General features: G+C 37.6%; 2 protein-coding genes across 3 annotated transcripts in view; both read left to right on the plus strand.

The window, feature by feature from the left end:
• The first annotated feature begins 896 nt into the window (after positions 1-896).
• On the plus strand, positions 897-5829 carry lactb (lactamase, beta). 2 transcript variants are annotated; one of them, XM_055037542.1, is made up of 7 exons: positions 897-1311; positions 1393-1459; positions 3130-3320; positions 3410-3527; positions 3787-3993; positions 4079-4244; positions 5241-5829. In XM_055037542.1, exons 1-7 carry the CDS (start codon positions 973-975, stop codon positions 5764-5766), a joined length of 1614 nt encoding a protein of 537 aa, XP_054893517.1. In that variant the 5' UTR covers positions 897-972; the 3' UTR covers positions 5767-5829. The 2 variants fall into 2 exon arrangements, with proteins under 2 accessions (XP_054893517.1, XP_054893527.1); XM_055037552.1 differs by having other exon boundaries at positions 897-1299.
• Positions 5830-11684: 5855 nt separating this feature from the next.
• The window catches only part of tmem266 (transmembrane protein 266), a 31999-nt gene continuing 19737 nt past the window's right edge, over positions 11685-23946 (plus strand). Inside the window, exons 1-3 of the mRNA XM_055034834.1 lie at positions 11685-12331; positions 14988-15082; positions 21086-21274. Of these exons, the coding sequence (XP_054890809.1) occupies positions 15069-15082; positions 21086-21274 (203 nt within the window). The 5' untranslated portion in view covers positions 11685-12331; positions 14988-15068. The remainder of the gene's footprint in view (positions 12332-14987; positions 15083-21085; positions 21275-23946) is intronic.

Raw genomic sequence — 23946 nt, forward strand, 5'->3', positions numbered from 1 at the left:
TGAGTGGAGCAGAATATTCTGAATGTTCAAACAATTTTCATGTTTGGAAAAATGAAACTGATGGCTTCATTAACTTTTATTTCAAGAGATAGCCGCCGCTTCTGCAAAACCTTCCGCTCGACTTTTGCCTGAGTTGGGATTTGATTATGTTGGCCTTGTTTGCTCGAACAGGAAGTATGTAAGTGGATCTGCACCATTTCTCATCCGGCGAAAATAAAATGTTGAGCCGGGTGGGCGTGGTTTTGCACACTATTTCAAACGGAGCTTCACGAACCATATGTCCGATATGAAGAGAACAGTTATTTAAATTTTATTAAAATAAAATGTTATCCTAAGTAATTTATAACGTTATGGAGTCGGATCTGTATTTGTGAGTATGTTATACCTAATAGCTTATAGTGCCACTAACACCCCTTTACCGTTTCAAAATTTCACCTGTCATACTTCTGCAACGAATGAAAACCGGAGATGCGCAGAATTTGTTCGCTTTTCACTATCTGGACTGAAAACATCAATATTTGCCACTGGTTAAAGGTCATTGAGCAACTTATTGCATGCTCTGAGTGTACATTCTCCTCTTGGTTAAATCACAATTCACTCAAAGTTATCTAACATATTGAAAGGTCAGTGTCGTATACTCACTCTGGCCGCTTACTTCACTTCATGTTTGAACTTAATTTTTGCATAAATGTGATCATTAAAAAATAATTATTTTGTTACTATGTCACATAATACTTAATTTCTCCATGGTTTTAAGTGATGCCTTTTGTGAGCAAAGAAATGTGAAAAAAAAATGTAAAGAGTAGTTTTCAACACTTTGCTCTCCATTTAAGAGGAAAACTCCTCCCACACCGCGCTGTCACCTCTTCTTCCCATGTGGTCCACCGGCTGACTGTTAAGGATTACTCCCAGTAAGTTAACGACAAAATGCGAGCGGTTGCAAACATTTGAAGCGGAGCGTTTTTCTCCATCATGTTTCGAATGTTTTTATATCGTCGTATTTCTGCCAAGTGCTCCCCGCTCCCAGCACCGGAGTCTCTCTTCCTAACACCGCGGGCGAAAGGTGTTTTTATTCGGACGCAGACGCGTTTCGTCGGTGGCAAAATCAATTTTATACACCGATTAAAGTCCAGAACGTGGCTGTATGGCGCTGGTGTGGGCATTGTTTTAGCAGTGGGTGTGAAATACGGGTCTGACTCTGCAAACAGCTCATGTGATGATAAAGTTGAAACAGCACAAAAGACTCATCCGTACGCAAATGCCATAGAAGTGAGCAGAGACCTGCTAGAGCGGATAAAGGTAGGCAAAGAGGTAGGCCTCTGAAACTAACTTGGTTCGAGACACTTTATTAGTGTCTTTGTTGTTATTATTAATTATCTCTCCTATTATTAGGCTGAGGTCGGAGCTCCTGGACTGATAGTTGGGGTCGCAGTGGATGGTGTTCAAGTGTGGTCTGAAGGTGGGTGATAAAACAGTCCAGCATGGAGTTACAACTCAGAGTAAAAATGTATCAGAACAAAATATCTGGCAACAATGTTGCGGTTTTATTTTGCATACTGGCTGACAGAGTTCTAATGGTGACAATAGGAGCGCTGTTATCAAATGCACGTCAAACATCTCCACATTTTGTCATGTTGCAAGTATAAACTTTAGTGTATTTCTTTGGGGATTAATGATATATGTCAGCAGGGACCAGGTGGTGGCAGCATCATGCTGTGGAAAAGGTTTTCTTCTTGGAGGAGTGGAGGTTCACCTTCCAGCTGGACAATGACCTGCTGGAAGATGATGACCACAGTGTTTGTTCATTGTGGTCATGTAGCATCTTTTAATAGAAGTTTTAAAGTTATTGTGGGTGTTTGTATCTGAATGACATTTTCTTTATTTTTCTGTGATAGGAAACAGTCAAATGATAGCTGCCTCTTCTAGATCTTCTATAATATAAGAAAGTTATGGCTTTCACCACTGAGGAACCACTCTGTTCCTAGATGATTACCTATTTTCTTTGGACATTTTTTTTTTTTTTTTTTTTTTTTTTTTTTTTTTGCCTTGAGGTTCATTGCAAAGGTTAATAAATGGGTTAGGGTAATTAACATAACTGCAGGGGGATTTTTTTTTTTTTTTTTTTTGAAAAATACAGTCCCAACTTGTACTGTGGGAAAATTCAATAAAAACTCCAATGATGGCCTGTTGTCATGTATTTGAATTTTAGGTACTGTTGATTAAATTTTGATTGCTGAATCAGCTGTTTATTATGCCTTGTAGCTTACTTGTAGAGAGTGTTAAATTTTAATCTTGTGTTCCCAACAAATAATGAACAAAATACAAAAGAAGCAAGTTTATGGGACTTTGTTTTACCTTGTTACAGAAAAATGACAGGGTAGTTCCACACATCTACCAGAGACAAATATGCTTTTTTTTACCATTTAAAAAAGTAGTAACACTGAGAAAATTTAAAATTATGAAGTCAAGATTTCTGAGCTTGCACAATATATTGTGCAAGTTGTATTTTTTTATGTTGTTTAAAAATGGGGAAGTAGTCTCTCTTATCTGTACCTTCATTAGTTTCAACACACTGCTTCAAAAAGAACTATTTCACTGCACCAGTTCCTAATAACTATAAGGCATAACATTGCTGCTGAATGCATGCAAAAATTGTATTAGAATCTGTCTCAGCAAAGTAAATTGTGTGCACAATAATGCAAAATGGCCATTGTTTTTCCAAAGAAATTTGGTTTTCAGTTAAATTGTACAGAGTATTTGTCTGACTAAAGGAGGAAATGCATAGAACATAATACCATGGTCTCTTTTATGGCACACGAAACTTAGATTTGAGGACAACTGCCTAAGTGTTGATATAAGCTCTAATGGTGGTTCTTAATGAAGCTGAACTAAGGTTGGCTAACATAAGAGCATGTCTCAGTTGGGAGAAAGATTGAAGTTGGCTTGCATGTAGAAGGCAAAGGAAAATGATAGAGCAAAACCAAAATCAAGGTGATTTTGAATAAACCTGACGCTGCAGGTCTTGCACAATCATTAATCTGGCCTGTAAAAGGCTTTGTTGCACAGTAGACACATCTATGAAATGCTTTTACACACCGTGCAATCACTGAAGCTGTTGATCTGATCCAGGCATTGGCTATGCTGATTTGGAGAATCGTGTCCCATGCACTCCTGATACGGTGATGCGGATCGCCAGCATCAGTAAGTCCCTCACAACTGCAGCTGCCGCACGACTATGTGAAGAAGGGAAACTTGATCTTGATGCTCCCGTCCAAAAATACGTGCCCGAGTTTCCTCAGAAACAGTTTGATGGGAAAGATGTAAGTCACTTATGGATATGGGAAAATGACTTATTTTAATACTTGCAGCTAGCCATGGTAAATTAAATTTAGCTTTTTTATTTTTTCAGGTTACAATAACTTCTCGTATGATACTGTCACACCTAAGTGGCATAAGGCACTACGAGAAGGATGCAAATAAAGTTAAGGAGGACAAAGAGAAAGCCAAGCGACTTCTTAAGCATCCAGGTAACTTACTACTTTTCTCTATAAAGCATTTTAAAGCAACCAAAGATCTACAGATAAGTTAAAATACACAAATGAAGATAGTTAAAACAGTCAGCCTTTCAGGATGTGCTAACGGTTTCACCATATAAATGTGTAGAAAGAACATTCTTTAACTCAATGAGAAGAGATCTGCCAGGTGGGTAAGGGCAGACTACTCCTCAATTTTGGGGGCAGATAGTGCAAAAGCCTGGCCTCCTCTTACATTTCTGCTTTGATTCAGGCACAAGTAAACAGAGAGACGAGGAGAAGAGCTTACCTGAAAACAGAGACAAACCCGGAGGAAATCAACCATCTAAAGGTAAAGAATCCGCTCCGGGTCAACGGAAAAAGGAGTTTGAGCACGAAGAATACTACATAAAAGACAATTATGAAAGCGTTATTAAGTCCCTGGACCTTTTTAAGGACGACCCACTCATTTTCAAACCTGGTAAGCAAATTTTTGTACAAAACAATTTCTGTACGATACATTTTCAATGTTAATCAGTTCGAATAATGTTTTCGCTGGATTGAAGGAACCACTTTCCTCTACTCCACTCACGCTTTCACACTGCTGAGTGCTGTTTTGGAGAGGGCTGCGAACCAGCGCTTCCTGGATATCATGAAGAACATGTTTTGGGAGCTGGGAATGCACAATACGGTTCCAGATGAGAATGACCCAATTATATATCATCGCTCCAGGCAATCTATATTTTTTTATATATATTTTGTTTCTGTCCTCTACAACACCTTGCAAAGTATCCACACCTCTTTAATCTTTTTTAATATGTTTTCATGTCACAACCACATACATCAGTGTATTTCACTGGGATTTTACACAAACTAATGAATTACTGAGGAGTGAAATAAAAATTATTTGATTGAAATTGTTTACAAATATGTGGCATGCATTGGTATTCGGCCCTGTTTATTCTTTATAACCCTAAATAGGATCCAACCAGCCTTTAGACTTCACATATTTCTCCATAAACATAAATGTAGTCTATCTGCTTGCAACTTAATTTCAGTATATTCTCAGATTATCTCAAGCTTTTATCATCTCACGGATTACTGCCAATATAAAGATATAGAATGGCACAATTCCAAACATACCAAGACATGGCTGCCCACATAAATTGGCAAGAACATCACTGGCTGATATTTCTGTCTCTCTTTAGTTGTAGATTTGTAAGACAATAGTTGTCACTTTTGGTGACAAGCATGAGACATACATGTCCATCTCTTCACTAGTTTGATGCCATGTTGAGAGTTGGGGTTTAAACCCGATTGAGAATAAGTGTCGATATCTGATGTCCACATGTGCTCCTCAACCAATCTGACTGCACTTGAGCTCCAAAAAAACTAGGACTATCTTTCAGTCTCTAGATGTGCAAAGCTGGCAACCCCTCAAAAAACTTTCATTTGCAATTATGTCAAAATGTGTTTCCATAAAGTATTGACTGAGGGGTAGAAAAAATTGCTTCTCGCACACTTCAGGTATTTATTTATAAAACGGTATGGAAAGGATTGGATTTTCCTTCTACTTCAGTCATGGACTAATAAAATATGATAAAGCTTAGGATACTATGTAAAAGTGCAAAACATTACATGAATCCATGTGTTATTTGAGTTTACTTTATTTATTTTTGATTAATGCATCAAAATCCAAAATTCTCTTGCTTCTTGGTTCCTCCACAGATTTTATCACCTCAACAAGCGAGGGCGAGTTGTAAACTGCCCATACGTAGACATCTCCTACAAATGGGCCGGAGGCGGCTTCCTCTCCACTGTGGGAGACCTGCTGTTGTTCGGCAATGCTCTGCTCTATAGCTACCAGGTGGCCCACCTGAAGGACACGGAGGGGTTGCTCCCTGGCTTTTTGAAACCCAAATCAGCCATAGAGCTGTGGACACCAGTTGACAAGACAGAAGCCTCCTGGGATAACGATGGACTGTACGGCCAAGGCTGGCTGGTGGTGGAGAAGCTGCAGAAGTATGGTCAGTGCAGGAAACGCAGGCATTACGTGTCCCACACAGGAGGAGCTGTGGGGGCCAGCAGCGTTCTTCTGGTGTTACCCAGTGATGAGATGGACCAACGCCAGGGACGGACTCTCTACCTCCCTCAAGGGGTGGTGGTCACCATTATCACGAACATGCAGTCTGTGGGACTGAATAGCACTGCACTAAAAATTGCTCATCGGTTTGACAAAGCTAGAAATGTGTGAGAGCATGTCAATAAAAATTCACTGAAAACTGTGCAGCCACAGTTTTCAGTGTTTTCAGCTCCTCTTTTGCGTTGTCTTTTTTTTATGGAGCTTTTAAATCCAGCTGAAAACTCTTGATCCATATCTCATCTCATTGGAAAATATCTTTTACAATTCAAAAAACAAAAACTCAAAACATTTGAATGGTTTTTAAGGTTGTTTTCTTTAAGCAGACTTCAGTGAAAGTTGTCCATTCTACACTACAGTGAGATTCTAAAAGGCTTCTCTAGTTTTTATTATTCTTTTATGGGTTTTTGTTTCCAAAATATGATCCCAGAGTGCTAACGTCATGTGTCCCAATGTCTGGGTCGAAAGAAGCCAAACTGACATTGGCATTTTTTTCGTTTTTCAATTTAAGTGTGCAGATTGCATTAGCAGCATGTTTGAAATTATTGCCATTCTGAAAAGTGAAGCCAGTTTACTTTTAGTTCAGTTCTTGTGCAATTTAGAATTCCTCAGTGTTTTTCTTCCTCACTTCCTTTCTTAAGAAAGGTTTCACACCCACTGAAAGCAATGAAGCAGTTCCTGTTGGGAGTTTCTGTGAGTGGATGACATCGGTAGATAGAATTACGCAAGAGGCAGACACGTCTCTCAGGTCCTCTTTAAGACCTGTGAAGCTTTTTTTTTCCTGTTTTCATATCACAGCTGTCAGATATCATCCATTCATGTAGTTTATTTTATACTTCTCACGTTTTTACCATTTTATTTTCAAACTTTTCTTTTAAGCTGTACTTGAAATGTTAATATATATGTGCATAATGCCCCAGGTTTCGACTTTAAGGATATTTCATAATGCATTTGTTTTTCACTCTAAGGAATTGAGAGTATTTTTTTTAATTTTTTTATTTACAACTTGTTTAATCTTCTGTCAGCAAATAATTTAAAAACGTTGGGGATGTGTTGTGGCGCAGGGGTTAGCACGCCCCACGTTTGGAAGCCTCAGTCCTCGATGCGGACGTCGCGGGTTCGACTCCTGCTTCAGGCGACCTTTGCCACATATCTTCTCTCCTGTCTGCCTTCTGTCGAAAATACGAGCCACTAGCACCGCAAAAACTCTTCGGAGAAAAAAATTATTTAAAAAAAAAATGTTCCTTTGTGCTGTTGCTTTAATTTTATTTAAAAATGTTTTGCATGTTGTAAAAAGTGTTTGCATTCATGTATGCAAATGAATACACAAGGAAGTAGAGGTTTGTAATATCTGCGTAAAGAAGTAGAAATGAGTCACAGAATTTAATTCCTCAGTGACTACGTTGCTATTACCTTGCTTGGCTTTACAAATGTATGAACATTTCAGACTTAGTGAAATGCACCCAAACTTATGTTAGTTTTGCTCCTGTTTGTTCTTTGTAGGAAATCTGTTCTACCACCTTGTGGAAGCACTCCAAGGAGAAATAGTAAAGCCCCGGATCCAAAGTTATTTTTAATTCCACCAAGACTTTTATTTCTTGCATCTTTTAAAACATAAAACATTGTACAAAGGGTATCAGTTTTTTTTAAAAAAAGATTTGATGTACATATTAACCCCAAAAATTTTATATATTTATGTTCTTCTTGACCCTTAATAAAAATCATTTGACATTGACATAGCAAACAAACACTTGAATGGTAAACAAATTTTTGACTGTTTTCACTTAGCGGTTCGGATATTGATCTTTTTGTACTGAGCTTTAGGTCTTTTAGGTTTAAGGCCTCTTTATTATCATCCTAATCGTTAGCTCCCTCCTAAGTTACTGTTAATGGAATTATTTGGATAGTGGTTGGACCACTTCACAATTCAACTAGAAAAAAAACATTTTGGCCTAATTAAAATGCTATGTTATAGCTAAATATACCAGCAGCATAAATAATGATTATATTTTGCACAAATAAAGGCTTAAAGTGTTCTAATGAAATAAATACCATATTTAAAGTCTTTGCCTCGGCACATATTTCAGCTCTTTAGTTAAAACTAACTCAACATGTCTTGGTAGAATAGTGATGAAGTACTTATAGATAAAAAATTGGCCTCAGTCATTAACAGATAACTGTTAAACCATGGAAGACATTTTAAAGAGTAACTTATCTCTTAATCTATTTTACAAATATATAACTAAAAGAGTAACTTGTCTGTTAACCCAGCAAACACTGTTACCGTTTTAAAATTCCTCATCTCCAACTAGTTTTAGATTTAGTGGAACCAATGAAGGTATATAGACCAGAGGCAAAGATTGCCATTTGCATTTGTTCTTGCCTCTCCAGCTTTGGGAAAGCCATGGGTGAAATTAAAAAGCGCTTTCTGGGAAGTGAGATCACTATGATCACTAGTTAAGATGCATCCAGAGGCAGCTATGGTTAACATCAAAAACACAATACGGCTTAATAACAGACAAAACTTTAAATAGAGATTGATTGCATTCAGCAAAAGGCTGTAAATAGTTAGTCTGTGTGACAGGAACAGTTGTATGAATACAATGTCTCAAAAATAAGAATGTATGTAACTAAATATGTACCTTTTTTTAAATTGTGACTTTTTAAAAAAACATACAATGGCTTGCTTTTTTTTTTTACAGAGATTTCGCAACTTGGAATTTGGTTGTCTCAATTCCACATTTAAACAAACATTTAAAGAAATATATTAAGATGTAACAAGTTCTTCATTTCCCAACCAATAATCCTTATTCCAAACCTCTTAAATACATTTTTATCACATTAAAAAATGCAGAATCTTCCTCTAAATTACTATATTAACTGCATCAACATTAAATAATATATTATTACATTAAACACATGCACAAACATGTACATTAAGGCAGTAGAGCTCATACTTGGAACTTCTTCCTCTGATTGCCATCGTTTCTTTGGTTTGATTTTTCCTTTACCATCCTGTACACAGAAAAAAGAAAATTATGCTTACATTTTATGTTTTGTTTGTTCACATTAGAGCTCAGATTCATCAGCACAAAACTCTTAAACTTTAAATAGTTCTATACGATTTACTCACTTTTGAACATAGTAAATGACAACAACCAGCACCACCAAGAGGATGATTGCTACAATGATGATGGCAGCTAATAATCCTCTATCGTATCCATCCTGAGAAGAACTAGGAAGGTGGTAGTGCTCACATCTGATTCCTCTGTAATCTTCACTGCAACTATAGTGCCAAAGTGTTTAAAAGTAATAACAAAAAAGAAAATGTTAGTAATATTTCTCATGTACATATTGGCTGGTAAAATCAATTTGTTTGTGCTTTTTATTATTATTTTACTTACAGGCAAGAGAGTGCGTCCATAGCTGGCAATTTATAACATGTCCCTCCGTTCATGCAAAATGTAGCTTCCTGAGGACCACAGGCTTTTCCATGTACTGAAAATGTTACAGGATTAGTTAAATTTCTAAGCACACCTTCATGTTTAGAAATGGTCACAATTGATAGGATGAGTTACCTGCCATCATTTGAATTGCTTTAGTTGTGGTTTATCCTAAGAGAGAACATAGGTTTAGTTTCCACAACTAGCCCCCCAAAAAACTTGTAAAAGTTTAGAAATGTCAACATACTTAAGAAGAATGACTTAATCAAAAGATCCCTAATAAAACTTAATTTGTTTAGTTTCTATCAGAAATGGGTCACTTACCACGTCCCTTTTACCAGGTCCTGAAATCCTAGCTTTAAATGCTTCTGGTTCCTGGGGTAAATCTTTGCGGAACGTACATGCACCTATGCAGTTTTCTCGTGTGGGCGTGCTTTTGCTGAAAAGAATGCAGGAGGGGCAGTTTGTCCACTTTTTTAAATGGCAAGTGAAATGTCAACCCTCTGATACTTCCTCGCCATCTCTTCGTATCTTACATTGTTCTGGGTAACATTACCCTGAATTACTTAGATTTTAAGTCGAGTTGGATCATTTTGACCTTATATGTAGCCTAGAGAGGTTTTATTTTTTTTTCCCTTGCTGAAGCTTAGATCAATTGTTGCATTAGGCTGAGGATAGATCAGGGAAGTATTTGATGGACTGGGGAACTCTGCCTTTCTGGGTTTGGTAGAAAGCAAACAATTGCTGGTATGTGAAGAGGCATGAATGGCATCGTGAGAACTTCTCTAAGAAAATCTTGCATTGCTTCTCAGACGAGTAATTGTTTTCACCCAGAACCGTTAGCTGAATCACCACCTGGCACCATTTTCCTTTTAACGTTTTGATTTCGGGTTTTTAGTTTCGTAGTAATGCAATCACTTCCAAAAAACAATGAATCCTTTAGAAGAAAAAGTTGGAAGAACTTATCCAGTATTGGTAATGCTGGATGGATATCTAGCTTCGAACTTTTTTTTTTATCAAGCTGCATTGATAAAAAAAAAAGTGACAGGAGTTTCTGTCACTATAATGCTTGTCTATAGTGACAGAATTCTACGATGTTTAATCTGGGGTTTCTTGAGCAACATTTACATTATTTTCTCTGGTGCTCCTGTATGCTTTCTGACTTTGAAATCTCAACGGACCACAGAGTGTGGGACATGACCCCTATTAAGCTGTCAGGTGTATTTCATGTTGATATATTAATTAAAATTTATATACTGACCTTTACTCTTTGATGCTCTGTCAACTGACTAACATATCACTCAAATCATAATCTTAGCATCAGTGTTCTCTAGTAATGCTGGATGGGTATCGATATGCAGACATATAAGTCATTTATGGCCACTGATCTGCATCTGTAGCATTTATCTAAATAAAATGACAGTTTTATTGGGAGCAGTTCAAAGGATCCATAGCAAAATATTCTCTATGTTCAAGGTAGTTCTCCTGCCTGCAGGTGAATCTCTTTTCCATTATTGAGCCTTTTGCAGCCTTTTGCAGGTTTTGTTCAAACAATATTGTGTTTTTAGCTCCCTCTGTTTCCCATGAACTTTGTCCAGTCTCCTCTTCCTTATTAAAAAAATGTATTTGTCTCAGCATGACGCTGCCACTATCATACTTCACGATGGAGGTGATGTGTTGAAGAAAATATTCATTGTTGGTTTTCTGTCTTTCAGCAATGTGTATGTCTGCAATTACCTTTCATCTTGTTTGTGAACAGCGAGTTTATCCACATGTTTGTGGTTTCCGCCTCATGACTCCTGGCAAACTACATGTCCGCTGGCTTTCTTTCAGAAATAGCTTTCTTCTTGGCATTCTTCAATTAAGGCCTGATGAGCTGCAAAGATTCCCACTGGAAATGGGAGAAGTGTGCACGTTACAAACCTGGACTTTGTGGAAGACAGAAGCAATTACTTAAAAAAAAAGTCCCATTTGCCGATTGCAACAAACCATGTGTTTCTTCCATGAAACACATGGAAGAAGGCACTCTGGTCAGATGAGAGCAATACTGAGCTTTGAAACTAACTGGCAGCATCACAGTGAGAAGATGCTTTTCCTCAGCAGAGTCAGGGAAGTGAGACAGAGTGGATTAGAAGATAGACTGAGCAAAACACAACACAATCCTATTAGAAACTTGTTGAGACTTGAGTGTATGTCCTGCAGGACAACATCTCTAAAATATAGATAAAATGGGATGGTTCATACTTATGTGTTATAGCGGCTCAGTCCCGGACCAGAGCTAAATCTAAAGGAGAATCTGTGGTGAGACTGAAAGATAGATGTTGAAAGATATTTTTCATCCAGTGTTGCACATAATGTGTACATATTTTAGCCACTATGTGTAAACCTGATACAGACTTATCCCCAAAAACATACACATATGTTTTTTACTGTATTCTTTACTATCAGCCTTCATAAAATGACCTGACCTTTTTATTATTATGTAATGGCATGTATATTTTTAGAGAAATACAAACGGCTAGACTGCAAACTGGTAGACTGCGTTTAACACTCTATCTGCCGCCACAGAAGCATTTAAAGTACCTGAACATTGTGCATTCCTCTTTTTTCCGTGCGGGTGGGTTGTTATCGCGAGGAACTCAGGAGGTAAAGCGAAGCGAGAGCGCTTTCCTCCGTCGACGCTTCCAGAGTGGCACAGAAACGGGGACGTGCAGATTGCCGTCTCCGTGTCTTTATCATGGACATTTATGACTCGGTCGACCGCATTTTGGGCTTCTTAATGAGAATTGTGTCCAGTCTCCTTTGCGCTGGCTTCTCCCACCGCACATCTGTAACCGCTGGCATCCCGTTTTCAGCACCTGGACAGCTCCCCGTCGAGCGGCTCTTATTATTATCATCATCATCATCATCAGGCACATGGAGTCCCTGGTGTGATTGTGGGGGAAGCCCTGCAAGCACATTATGCATCTACTGATCCGGTGAAAGCCTCGTCGACTCCGCTAAAGGATGGTGCCTCCAACCCAGAGGAGGTGTTCTCCATACTCTGAGAAGAAGCGATACGTGTGCGCAGTCGACGCAGATTTAAGCCTAATCGCTGCCGACACACAGGAAGATCCGAGCTTCAGTCACACCGATCATCATCACTACAACAATAATAATAATCGGCTAAGGAAGGGACATCACCATCACTGCTGTGTGGTCAATGGAGAAGGGACCATGTAGAACATACTCAAGAGGTCAGTGTGTTTTTATTTAAAGCCCAAAGATAATTAATGTTTTGTTTGTGCGTGTGCCTGTGCGTGTGTGTGCGCGTGCGTGTGTGTGTGCGCGTGTGTGTTGGTTGAACCATAAATGAGAATTTAAGGTAAGCGCAGAATGGAAATGTTAACAGCCTCATAACTGTTTATAGAGATGAAGGGAAATGATTGGAATTGCCTCCTTGTTACGTTAAATGCCGAGAGAATGGCCAGAAATAGCCCAGAGTGATTGTTACACGAAATGAAACAGCCTAGTGAAATGAGTGCCTTTGTGGACGACCTCCTTCACTCGAAGCGCTCACGCTATTGGCTGCAGCGCTTATTGGAACAAGGGTCAGCTCAAGATGCTGATTGGGAAATTCGATCCTTGTTTGTCACTTTTCCTTTTGGTCACCTCTGCGATGTAACAATCACCAAAAGTGTTAACCTCTTTGACTTTGAACACATCTGGTCTTCAGATCATCTGTTTCTTTTTTTTTGTTTGTTTGTTTTCCTTTTCTTTCCAAAGTCTATATTTTTGGAGCGCTGCGGTGAAACAAACACTCAGCCCTTGAATGACCTGTGTTGATTTCTCCTGAGCAGCATTTAATCTGCTGTGCTTCTCTGGCTGTGAATGCTGACAATGAGTGTTTAAAGGGTAGCCTGGGTTTCAGTCATTACCACAGATTTATAATGATATTAAGCCAAGACGATTAATCTGACTTTATTATGTTAAAGCACTACTGTCTGTATATTCAGGTGTATTTCAGTAAAATTACAATATCGTTAATATGTTAATTTATCCCCAAGCTTGATACATAGAAGCTATAAGCTTCACTATCAGCTAATATATTTTTTGCTTGTTCATTTAGTTGATTATGTCTTAAAGCTAATAAAAAAGCATAATAATAATAAAAGTGTTAAAGCTAATAAAATACTTTGAGAGAAATATTGTTTCTCTAAGATACAGAATGTTAAGACTAATTGGAAATGAGCATCTGTATAGAGTTATCTCCTTTCAGCAAAGTAAAGCGAGAGGTGCTCTAAAACTTCCCTGCAATAATTGTGGACTTGATCAAACACATTGAGCCAAAATTAGCAAATTAAATCAAATCCAGACAGAGTGTGGAAACTTCACACAGGACTTCTATGATCCTGTGTCTTTTGAAGACATTAATGTTCAGTTCAAATGTTAAATGTATTTGACCTGAAAAAACTTTTGATCAATGAATGTTGGGTTTTTTTCTCCATCCACCCTCTTAGTGCTTCTGACATTGTGTTTGGTTGATGTGTGATTTAACACAAAAGGAATGTGACAGCTGTAGCCCATGCCCTCCATGCGAGGCGACCCTTGCAGCACTGACTCACGCAACTGCCCAATTCTTGAATTGGTTTTATTTGTGCACTTTTTCTATCACACTTTATCCTTCCACTAAACCTTCATTCAAGTTGTATACTGCGTTCTATAGACAGACAGCTATTATAGCAGTGACCTTTTGCAGACCTTTTGTGGGAGTGTTGATGGAGAACTGTCAAGTGTTGACTTGGAAGCTATAAATGGAATTAAAATACTGAATGTTAAAAATCTGTTTTAGTGGCTCTAAACAATATTCAAATAATAATAAATAAATAAACTACATTTGAGGCTTTCATTAACTGTAAGGCATAAATATGATGAATCTGTAACATGATGAATCTGTTTGACAGATGTGAATGCAACAACAATGACCCCAAACATCCCAGTAGCTGATCTTGGTTCAAGATCCTTAAGATTAAGCGCATGAAGTGGACATCCCAATGTGGGGTCAGATCAAAAGTGTTGTTTATGAAAAAATAACAAGCAGTGTAGAAGAATTATAAAATATAGTCCAATATAGTCCAATCACAGGTGCCAGGAGTTGTTCTTCTCCTTGCAATACATATCAGTAGTTTTCAGAAATAGTGGTTATACAACTAAATATTAGTTGATTAACTGGAAAGCTGTACTTTCAACAATATTTCGGTTGCTACTTTAAATATGTTGGTTGTAAAGAAAAATGTAGACTGCTTTACTTCTGAATAATAAATTTAGATGTATGGAAATAACCCGTTACAAAGATTTTACATTTCATTTGGTTCTTTTTTTAAAAACCCTGCAAGTATTTTTGACACAGCTGTTCAGAAGTGTCTCTTTTTTAAAATGAAGAACTATAACATTGATTTTCCAATGATATTCAAATAAACTGAGATGCACCTGTAACTATCCATGTCTGTTTAAGAGCTGGGCCGACTTTCACTGAGCAGTCGGACGTAAATGGCTCTCTGTGTGAGGGGGAACAAAGAGCAAGCATCCCTCTGCACTTACTATGCAAGGGGTGTGAAGTTCCTGAGCCCTCGATCCACAGAGCGGATCGTACATATTGGACGAGATTTAAAATCAATTACAATTTAGTGCTCCCAAGGAAAATAGTTGAAAAACACCTAAAGCCACAGTTCAGGTAAGGTATCTTTAAAAACTGACAATGGTATTTTATTGATTATTGTTCATAAATTTGTCTCTTTCAGCTTTATGTTTCATGACACTGACTGTAATTACACCCTGCATAAGAAGATTACGTTTGTGGTTATTGTTGTGTTATAATTTTTTGTTGTACTTTTGCTTGTCTTTTATCTGTAGATATGGTCCTGACCACATCTCTGCAGTGGTGGATTTAGCTCCTGGCTTCATTTAAAGAAGACATATTCGCAGCAACAAGACATGAGCAATACCCAGTAAGTATAAAACGTGGCAAAATATTAAGATTTAAGCAATCCAGGTGAATGAGACATTAATACTGAGATTAGTAGAATGAGATTCCTACTTTTTCTTGACCTTCACATGAGTAGGAATCTCTGGGAAAGCTCTTTTGAGACTGCGAGCGCAGCAAACCTGTGCCAGCTTCACTTACCATTCAGGAGGGATGTTCACATGTCATCTTCTCTTATTAATAATTACTCTGTGTGTGTGGTCCCTCCGACAAGCCCCGCATTCTGATTATAGGGAGGTTAAGGCTGGGGAAAGAGGAAAGGGGAGGGAGCTGAGTTGGAGGAAGCGAAGTGGAGTAGTGTGGAGCAGAGTGAGAGGTGAATGCAAAGTGTGTTCAGTCAGCTGCATCTTCTGCAAAGCGCAGGATGCTGCTTGGAGCCAATCGGGCCTTTTGTCTAAGCTTCCCACCAGCATTTTATCACTGCTTTTGATTATTTAACAGTTGGTTTATAAAGCTGAAGCTGAGACAAAACATTTGCATGGAAATGACAGAAAGTGACCAAGATAGGGGACAACTTCTCGATATAAACCACATAGGACTTCAGGGTCACATTAACAGATCTCTCAAAGAAAACCAGGCATTTCATCCCACTGGCCTTCATCAGAGCATGCTCAGCCACTGGGCTGAAATGTTGGCATGATTCTCGTTGAAGTGGCCTGGAAATGAATTGGTGACTGTGACACAAGTCAAACAGACTGCATTCTTTTGTGAGTGTTACCAAGAAGATTTCATCTAGATCTGGATTTTTCACATAGTTTGGTTTAGCACCGCAAGAAAATAAATCAGGACAGCACATCCTTTTCCAAAAGTTAACAAACAGAAAGTTGTCATAATATGCATTATATTTTTCTATCCATAATTTTAAGCAAAAACATACCATAAAGACCTGCTGCATCTCTTTAGACTGGGGCACAATGTTACTTTGGAGATTGTTTAGTCTTCTTTATGTTGGTAGACAGGTTATGTGTGATTTGTGTTGGGATTCTACAGAGCTGCAAGTCTTTAGGTGACTTAAATGAAACCATAGAAGTGACACAGTTAATTATAATTTGTACCCGTTAACTTTCCAGATTGTGCCAGTTTGTTTGTAGAAATTATTTTCCTTATAAAATGGAATAACTTGAAAAGCACATTTTTTATTTACTGTTGTTATCAATAAAAATAAAATGAAGTGGTCTGATTTAAAAAAAAAAAAAAGCTCAAATGTCTTTGAAACCTTACTGTACAAAGCCCATGCACAAATTGAATTGAAAATTGCGATACTTTTACTAATAATTTTGAAATCACAATTTTGCTCAGCTTTGAATGCTACCTCTAAACATAAAACACCAAACTGCATGACAAATTAAAAATAAAGTTTGGAAATTGACTTCAGAGTGATATTAGAAGTTTAAAAACAACTTTAGAATAAGAAGTCATGTGTGCTTCACAAGATCTTACAAATTTATTATGGCATCTCGTTAAATGGACATTACCTTAAAGACATGATGTTAAGTATTTACTGCTGTTAAGCTTTAACTGATTGTCAAATAAACCTGTAAACAAGCAAGACTAATATGATTGTTTTCTGTCTCTGATGTGTTGTCAAGCCCTCATGTTACTGCAACGAAATCCTCAGTGTCACAGATTATCATTCCTCCACATACTCCAGTGAGCAGAAAGAACGTGCGAACATAATCTGAGCCCTTTAGTTTATTTTAAATATGTCCCCTAGCCTGTTCTACACCTTTAGGTAGACAGTAAGCACAACAAACGAATGTACCCAGCCTTGTGGAACTGACTTCCCACCAGATACATACGTCAATAGCATTTGCTTTTAACAGAAATGTTTAAATTTTGCCGAATTATCTGCAATCTTACTCTACAAAACGGAAGTTAGGTTTGTACGGTTGAGCTATATGCTAATGTGAGTTCCAAGGTTTTTTGTGTTGTTTTGCCACCCCAAACATCAAAAACCTTTTGAGATTCCAATCTCAAAAGGTCATTATGGTTCAGGCAATGCTATTTTAGAAAACTTCGTTAAAAAACCAACATTTTATTCCATGACCAATTTTGCATTCAGTGGGTATTTAAATGCAGAAGTTGATATGTATCGTTGTTCTGAGGTCTGTACTCAAAATGTTTAATGAAGCAAATTTTGCAAACAGAATGGCATACCAAGCAAGATAAACTGTCTCTAACGATAATTGTTTTAAAATGATATTTGCTAGAAATGCTGAAAACTGCTAATAACACACCTTTTCACTGTTGCAGTAGACAGCTATTCCACCGGGTCACAGTGAACAGTCCTGCCTTTATCAAAAGGTGTTGATAATGGAGTTCAGACCAACATAGTCTTAATTGTGAACAACCACTAAAGACTCAATGGTCATAAATGGTTACTAACATCAGATGTGAACAAACATATAATAAAATACTGGCAGTGGTAGGAAAAGTTTTAAGGTCTTGCATAAAGCCCTATTTAATATTTTACAAACGTAATTGTTTTAAAGTGTCAGAAATCTGCTTTGATGCTGACTCAAATGGTTTCCAATTGCTTTCTTCTTGCCAACCTTTAATACATTTGTGAAGTGAACAACCAGGATTGTCTTATTGCCAGATTTATTGTTCCTGAGCTGAAGATCTCTGCAGCTCCTTGATAAATGCTCTCCTTGCCAGGCCTGTGAGTTTAAGTGAACCGCTATGTCTTGGTAGGTTTGCAATTGACACACTCTTCATTTGTTCTGTGATGGATTAAACAGTGCTGGGTAAGCTGTTCAAAGTTGGGACATTGTTTTATAGCCCAGGTCTGCTTTAAATCTCTTCACAACTTTATCCTGACCCGTCTGCTGAGCATTGTGGTCTTACTTGTGCTATTTGTGTCTTACATTTCTTTAACAAAACTCAAGCCTTCATAGAACATCTGGATTTGTTCTATTAAATTACACACGGGTGAACTTCATTTGCTAATTTTGTAACTCTTGAAGGCAGTTGGTGGCACTGAGTTTTATTTATAAATATTAGTGTAAAAGAGACTGAATATAAATCCATGTATCTATTTTTGGGGGGGAGCGGGAATAAATCATGCATTTTTTTTTTCGTAATTCTTAATGAAATTATTTTGAGGTGGTATCACATTCCACTCCCTCTCCCAAAAAATAGAAAAGGTTTGCAGTTATAATGAAATAAAATGTACAATAGTTAAACTAATTTAAATACATGGCCATTTACGTGACTGATGGCAGCACCACACAAAAACCAAAACGTAAATAACCAAAAGCCACACAAATAAATTCTTGGTGATAATTTTTCTTGTTTCCTACAGTCAAAAAAAAAAAAAGAATATTTAATGTGAATGGTACTTTTAGTCTAGATAAGAAACTACAACAATGTTCTAATTACAAATGTAAACCATTTTGTAAGTAAATTGTGATTGTTGTACAACAAGTGGCCAATTGCCCACAGACATGTTGATTAGGATACAGATAGTTTGCATAGTTTTGTCTTTTCTTTTTACTTAAACAAAATTGCTATTTTTTAAAGATCATCTCAGTACTATATTTGATATTAAAAGTTGTTTAATGGCCTCAGATATTTAAATGTGCCAATAATGCAAAAGAAATTTGCAAGGGAGGCAAATGGTTTTTTTCTCTGCACAGTAACTCTACAGTTCACCACTCTTAAAGTGGTCTCTTTCATTTCCAGAGCTTTGACAGTAAATAGACGTTGCTTTGTGAGACAAAGATTGTGACAATATTCCCATATTAATGAGCAGTCTTTCAATTTTTCTGTTCACATTTTATTTAACATAAAATGTATCAATGCATAATTATTGCTTAAGCTGAAAATTTTATGTAAATTTCCATACCAATATAAACTGTTGAATTAAGTGTTTTCAAACTTAGATATATAAATAAAAAAAACATGGTTGTGTTTATCTCTTTTCTCAGGGGTATCAAATATTTCTAACAAGAAGAAATAAAGATTTACATTTCAAATACATGGATACTTCAGATTTTTAGATTTGGTTGCAACCTAGATTTGTGCAGTTTGTTTCTCTTTGTCTTTTTTAAAAATTAGATTAGTTTCTTTGGTCACAGTAAGTCCCCTGCAGATTAAGGATATTAGTCATGCATCCTGCTACATTAGGACAAGCTGCTGCAACACTGATCTTTATATAATCATATGTGCTTTTGCCACAAAAACATTCAAGAATAACAAATGAATCACTTTATTTCTGGGGACACCACAAGTCATAAATGAGGACATTTCTGACATGGCTGTAACAACAGGATCATTTAATGTGTGCTAGGTTTGTAATTAGGACCTCTTGCTTAAGGTGCCCAGGCATATAGGTTGTACACCCTGTTCCTAAAGCCGTCAACCTTTTTTATTTCTTGGGTCATTCACTGCTAAAAACAATTTTCTGGGTTTTTTTGTTGTTGTTGTTTTTTTGTCTGAAAACAGCTTAGCCTTGAGCAGACTACTTCACAATGTCTTCAGACGGGAAGCGCCTGCTCCCACCTCGGGATGGCAATTAGCCATCTTATCCTGGGCTCCGCACACAATTGCTCCTGGCCTTCTCCACGACTGTCTAAAAATGTGATATTGATGCACTAAACAGTTTGTGTCTGTCATAAATGATTAGTGTCCTTGTTGCAGCTTGTCAGAGGTGCCAGCTCCATGGATAAAATTGGGATGCAAAGGCACATTTTGTGCCTTGTTCATGTTTGACCCTCAAGCTGAAAAATGCAATTATAGCTCCACTAGCATTACAATAGAGGCAACAAGAAAACGGTGAGGCATTTCATGTTGCGAGGGCTAAACAATAAGCTAAGTTTGAGAAGCAAATATTTCTGATTTGCCATGTTGCAAATGTTCCTTTCCAGTCTGCTCAGTGATCATCTTCTAACCAGTTGTTTCTCTACTGCGTCACCTCTATCACAGAAGTTGCGAAATCCACCAACCCCTTTGGCTTTTGTTCTCCCTGTCTTGTAATCAATGCCTTCCTCCACTGATAAGTACTCCAGTTATTGATGTTCCCATGCTGGCTGCTCTGGGATTGCTGCCAAGCAATGTGTGTCTGTTGTTCCAGGGTGACTTATCCTTGCTCGCCATTGGCTGAGCCACTTGGATTGCAGTCCTCTCTATGTACTCAAGTTCAGTGGAAGACAGAATGATACTTTGCCGGGTTCTGCCAAATTTAGCTTACATCTCTTCTCAAAGAAGATGAATCTAAAAAAATTAAATTGTGAATGAGAGAGAAGTGCAATGCCATTTCTCGGTTTTGGTCAACTAATGTAAGCAGTCTAGTTCGCGTGACTGTTTAACAATGGTTCTGTGAAGAAGTCGTGCTGAATCTTCAATTGAAAGACTTGTCTTTATAGCATTTTGGCATTTAATCATGTATGTCAGATTATCATTTCTCTCTGGGCAAATGTTTTCGCTTTATGTGTCCTACAAACAAGTTTCCATTGGTCATCAGTATTTATCTGGTTAATGTTTTGAGTTTATTTTTATGTATTATGTAGAACTTGGATTTGGATAGTCTGCATTAACAACATTTATACAGTAGTAAAAAGAGGAGTACACCCACTTTCAATTTTAGGGGCTTAACCTTAAAAATATATTTGCAAAATGAAGTCTAATTTTTAGAAAACCAAACCCACAACAAATACTATAATATCATAATTTATTCAACACAAATTAAGCCACATTTAAAACAAAAAAAAACCGAAGTATTCTCTAAAAATTTAGATAAACTAAGAGCCTTGAATATGTCAAGGCTTGATTTTATTTTTCTGTAACTACAGTTCAACCTTGAATTTCATGAGCAATCACTGGTATAACCTCCATGCCACCGGAGATGTTGAAAACCTAAATACAAAATGTTTAAGTTCATCTTTGTTCAAATGAAAAAAATAATATGACTCATTCATCACCCTAACTGTGTTGTTGCCTTGGTTGTGATCTACCGTTTGTGTCACAGAGCTCCTCCCCAGGGTGGAGCCTCGGATCTGGAGGTCATCTCCCAACAGGTGGAGGACGACAACCAGTGCGTGGCTCCAGTCCAGCTAGTCAATTTCACCTACAGAGACTTGCCTTTGGCAGCCCTGGACATATCTCTGGCTGGTTCCCAGCTCATCTCCAACCCTGATGAAGAGGACAACAGGGATGGGTAGGAATCAGATTCGAGTGTATTTATTGTGTTTATAAAGCTAAACCTGAAACACTAGTTTCACCATTGTTATACTGAGGTCTAAAACCATAAAAGAAACATGATGGCTTCTGAAACTACACAGAGCACCACACTTTTTTATCATTGCCATGTGAGAAAATCTCTCACACATTGGCCTCCAAATGTGTATTACATTGGGAGCCAATGATAAGAATATGGTCACAGCTTATGAACCCGGTGAAGGATTTAAACAAGTCTCAAAAAACGTAATTATTGAAATTACATTGGACTATTTTCAATGGTCTCCAAGAAATACAAACTTTTTTTGCAGACCAGAAATACAAAATTTGTCTAATCTTTGATTGGAGACTATTTTCAAAAGTCTCCTTCAAAACAACTACCAACATCCTCAGGTCTGTTTGTCTAAGCAAGTCACCTGAAAGCAGGCTGCAAGATGTTAAATGTGGTTTTCAAATACCTAAAAGTGTCGTCATTGGACCTACAGTAGAATTTTGCTACAGTTTGAATGATAGTGCCTGCCTCTACAAAAAGAGGCTGTGCAGATTAGACTTTTACTGTACGTGTGCAAATAGGAACCCGACTGAAGTTAACAAGAGAGAATTCATAGACAAAGATCAGGAAGAGAATTGTTACTATCAAAGTTTTAGGGTTGATTAAATATTGATGTAGAAGGACAGATGACACATTAAAATTAAATACACCGTTCCAGCAAACACATACCAGCTATGAAGAATGGATGGAGAAGTTTCATGGTTTGTGGATGTTTCAGAATCTGGCCAGCTCACCATTAAATTCATCCTAAGTTCAGCCATGTACTTGAGAAAAATGTAAGATCATCTGTAAAAATATTAAAGCTGAAACAGAACTGAAACAAGAAAAATAACAAAGACAAATCCAACAAGAAAGAAGGCCCTGAGCTAAGCTAAACCTGATATCCTGATTTCATAGTTTGGTGATTTGGGAGAGGTTGTACATGCAACACTTAAACTCTTACCTTATTGGGTAAAGCGGGGTTAGTTTCTTTATTTTTACTTGAAATGAAATGTATCCAGTTTCTAGATAAATAGAAAGCAATCAAAGATGAGACAAAGTTAGTATTTCTGGTAACATTTTATTTGAATGGATGTGCATAAGACTGATATGACTTTGTCAAAAACATGACATAACACCTCTCATGAACATGAAGGGGTCTTTATGAGTGTTTAGGACTGTTGCCATGAAGTGTCATTTGGCAAATAATATTTGTAATTCAAAGTTACATTAAAAGTTGCATTAAAAGTGTATTTGTCGCACGGTGGTGCATTTCCATGACGCCTTATTTGACACTTTAAAAAACTTACATTAAAAACTTGCATTGAAAGTTCATTAAATGTGTCAACTTTCCATTAGAAGTGTCATTATTAACCAAGTAATGACAACAGTATAAACATTCATGAAGATTCCTTCATTTCCATGATATGTGTTATGTTTCTGACAGCGTCACATCAGGCTTATGTATTCCCCTTTAAATAACGTTTTATTGTATTTCTTAACACAAACCTGAACATTCAATGGGGTGTCTTAGTTTTCCCCATAACTTATATATCAAAGAGCTGCAAATAAGTTAGTGACATGATAACAATCAATAAGTAGTTTGATAGACGTAAAAAATACGAGAAATGCAATTACGTATTGATTAATGTTCTGGGTATTTGCTCATTGTCAAGAAGATATCAGAGATGTTGTGTGTGAGCCACCATGTCTGCTCTTTGTGTCAAAGCACTACATTTCTAATTATGGCAGAATTGCAATTACTGCAATCTTTAATCTACCCTACCAGTGGAAAGCTCTGCTGTTCTTCTCCCCATTGCTCATATTTGCATTTTGTAATTATACCTGCCATGTTGAATCATGTCTCATTTTACAATAAAGTCTGTAAGATGATGATAACTGAAAATAAATGCATTAGTGTCACCATGTTAAATGGGCATTTTCTCCACTGATGTGCTCGTTGTAGCTTAATGACACGGCAATTTCTCTCCTCCACACAGGTCTGTGTTCACAATTTCGATAACCAGCGGAAAACAAAAGGTGTTGTTAGCACTACAGCCATCCTGAAATGTCATAGCCTTGTGATGGTGTTCTCTCTGCCCACAAGGCCTTCTTGTTCTGGCCTTGTGTTGTTTTGTTCTCGCCATAATGCCATGCTGCAGTCCCAGCGTTCTGTGGGACAGGATACACCCCTCCCTAAGCACCCCTGGAAGCAAGTGTCTGTGGCTTTCCAGTCAGGAAGCGTGACTCACAGCCCTCCTGGCATGCTGTGATGTTGGCATCCATGCAGAAAAGTAGACAAACAGCATAAGCTTCATTAGAGCATTCGGCATCTCGCCGACGAGGCCCCTGGTGCACGTACATGGTCAACTGATGGCCGACTGGACTCTGCCTGTTTGGCCCAGTTGAAGCTGGAGGCTCTTTGGGATGGAAGGAAGGGACAGATGGGTCCTCTCCAAAGCATCCACTTCCAGCCAGCCTCCGTCTTATTCAGAGCACTGTCGTGCTCACATATTGAATAGAAAACACACGTCCTTAGCAATGGTGAACCAAAGAGAACAACCCGACAGCTTTGCAAATTATCGTCCCAGTGAGAGCTTTGGTGTAACACCATGTGAAAC

This window comes from Poeciliopsis prolifica, unplaced genomic scaffold, assembly GCF_027474105.1.
Source record: "Poeciliopsis prolifica strain line A6 unplaced genomic scaffold, Auburn_PproV2 SCAFFOLD001, whole genome shotgun sequence".
NCBI classification, from domain to species: Eukaryota; Metazoa; Chordata; class Actinopteri; order Cyprinodontiformes; family Poeciliidae; genus Poeciliopsis; species Poeciliopsis prolifica.

What these genes read in the sequence shown, in the direction of transcription:
- lactb (XM_055037542.1), top strand. Translation starts at nt 973, where the DNA reads ATGTTTCGAATGTTTTTATATCGTCGTATTTCTGCCAAGTGCTCCCCG. An exon ending in AACAGTTTGATGGGAAAGAT is followed by an intron (nt 3,321 to 3,409) that starts GTAAGTCACTTA and finishes TTATTTTTTCAG; the next exon opens with GTTACAATAACTTCTCGTAT. An exon ending in CCCACTCATTTTCAAACCTG is followed by an intron (nt 3,994 to 4,078) that starts GTAAGCAAATTT and finishes GCTGGATTGAAG; the next exon opens with GAACCACTTTCCTCTACTCC.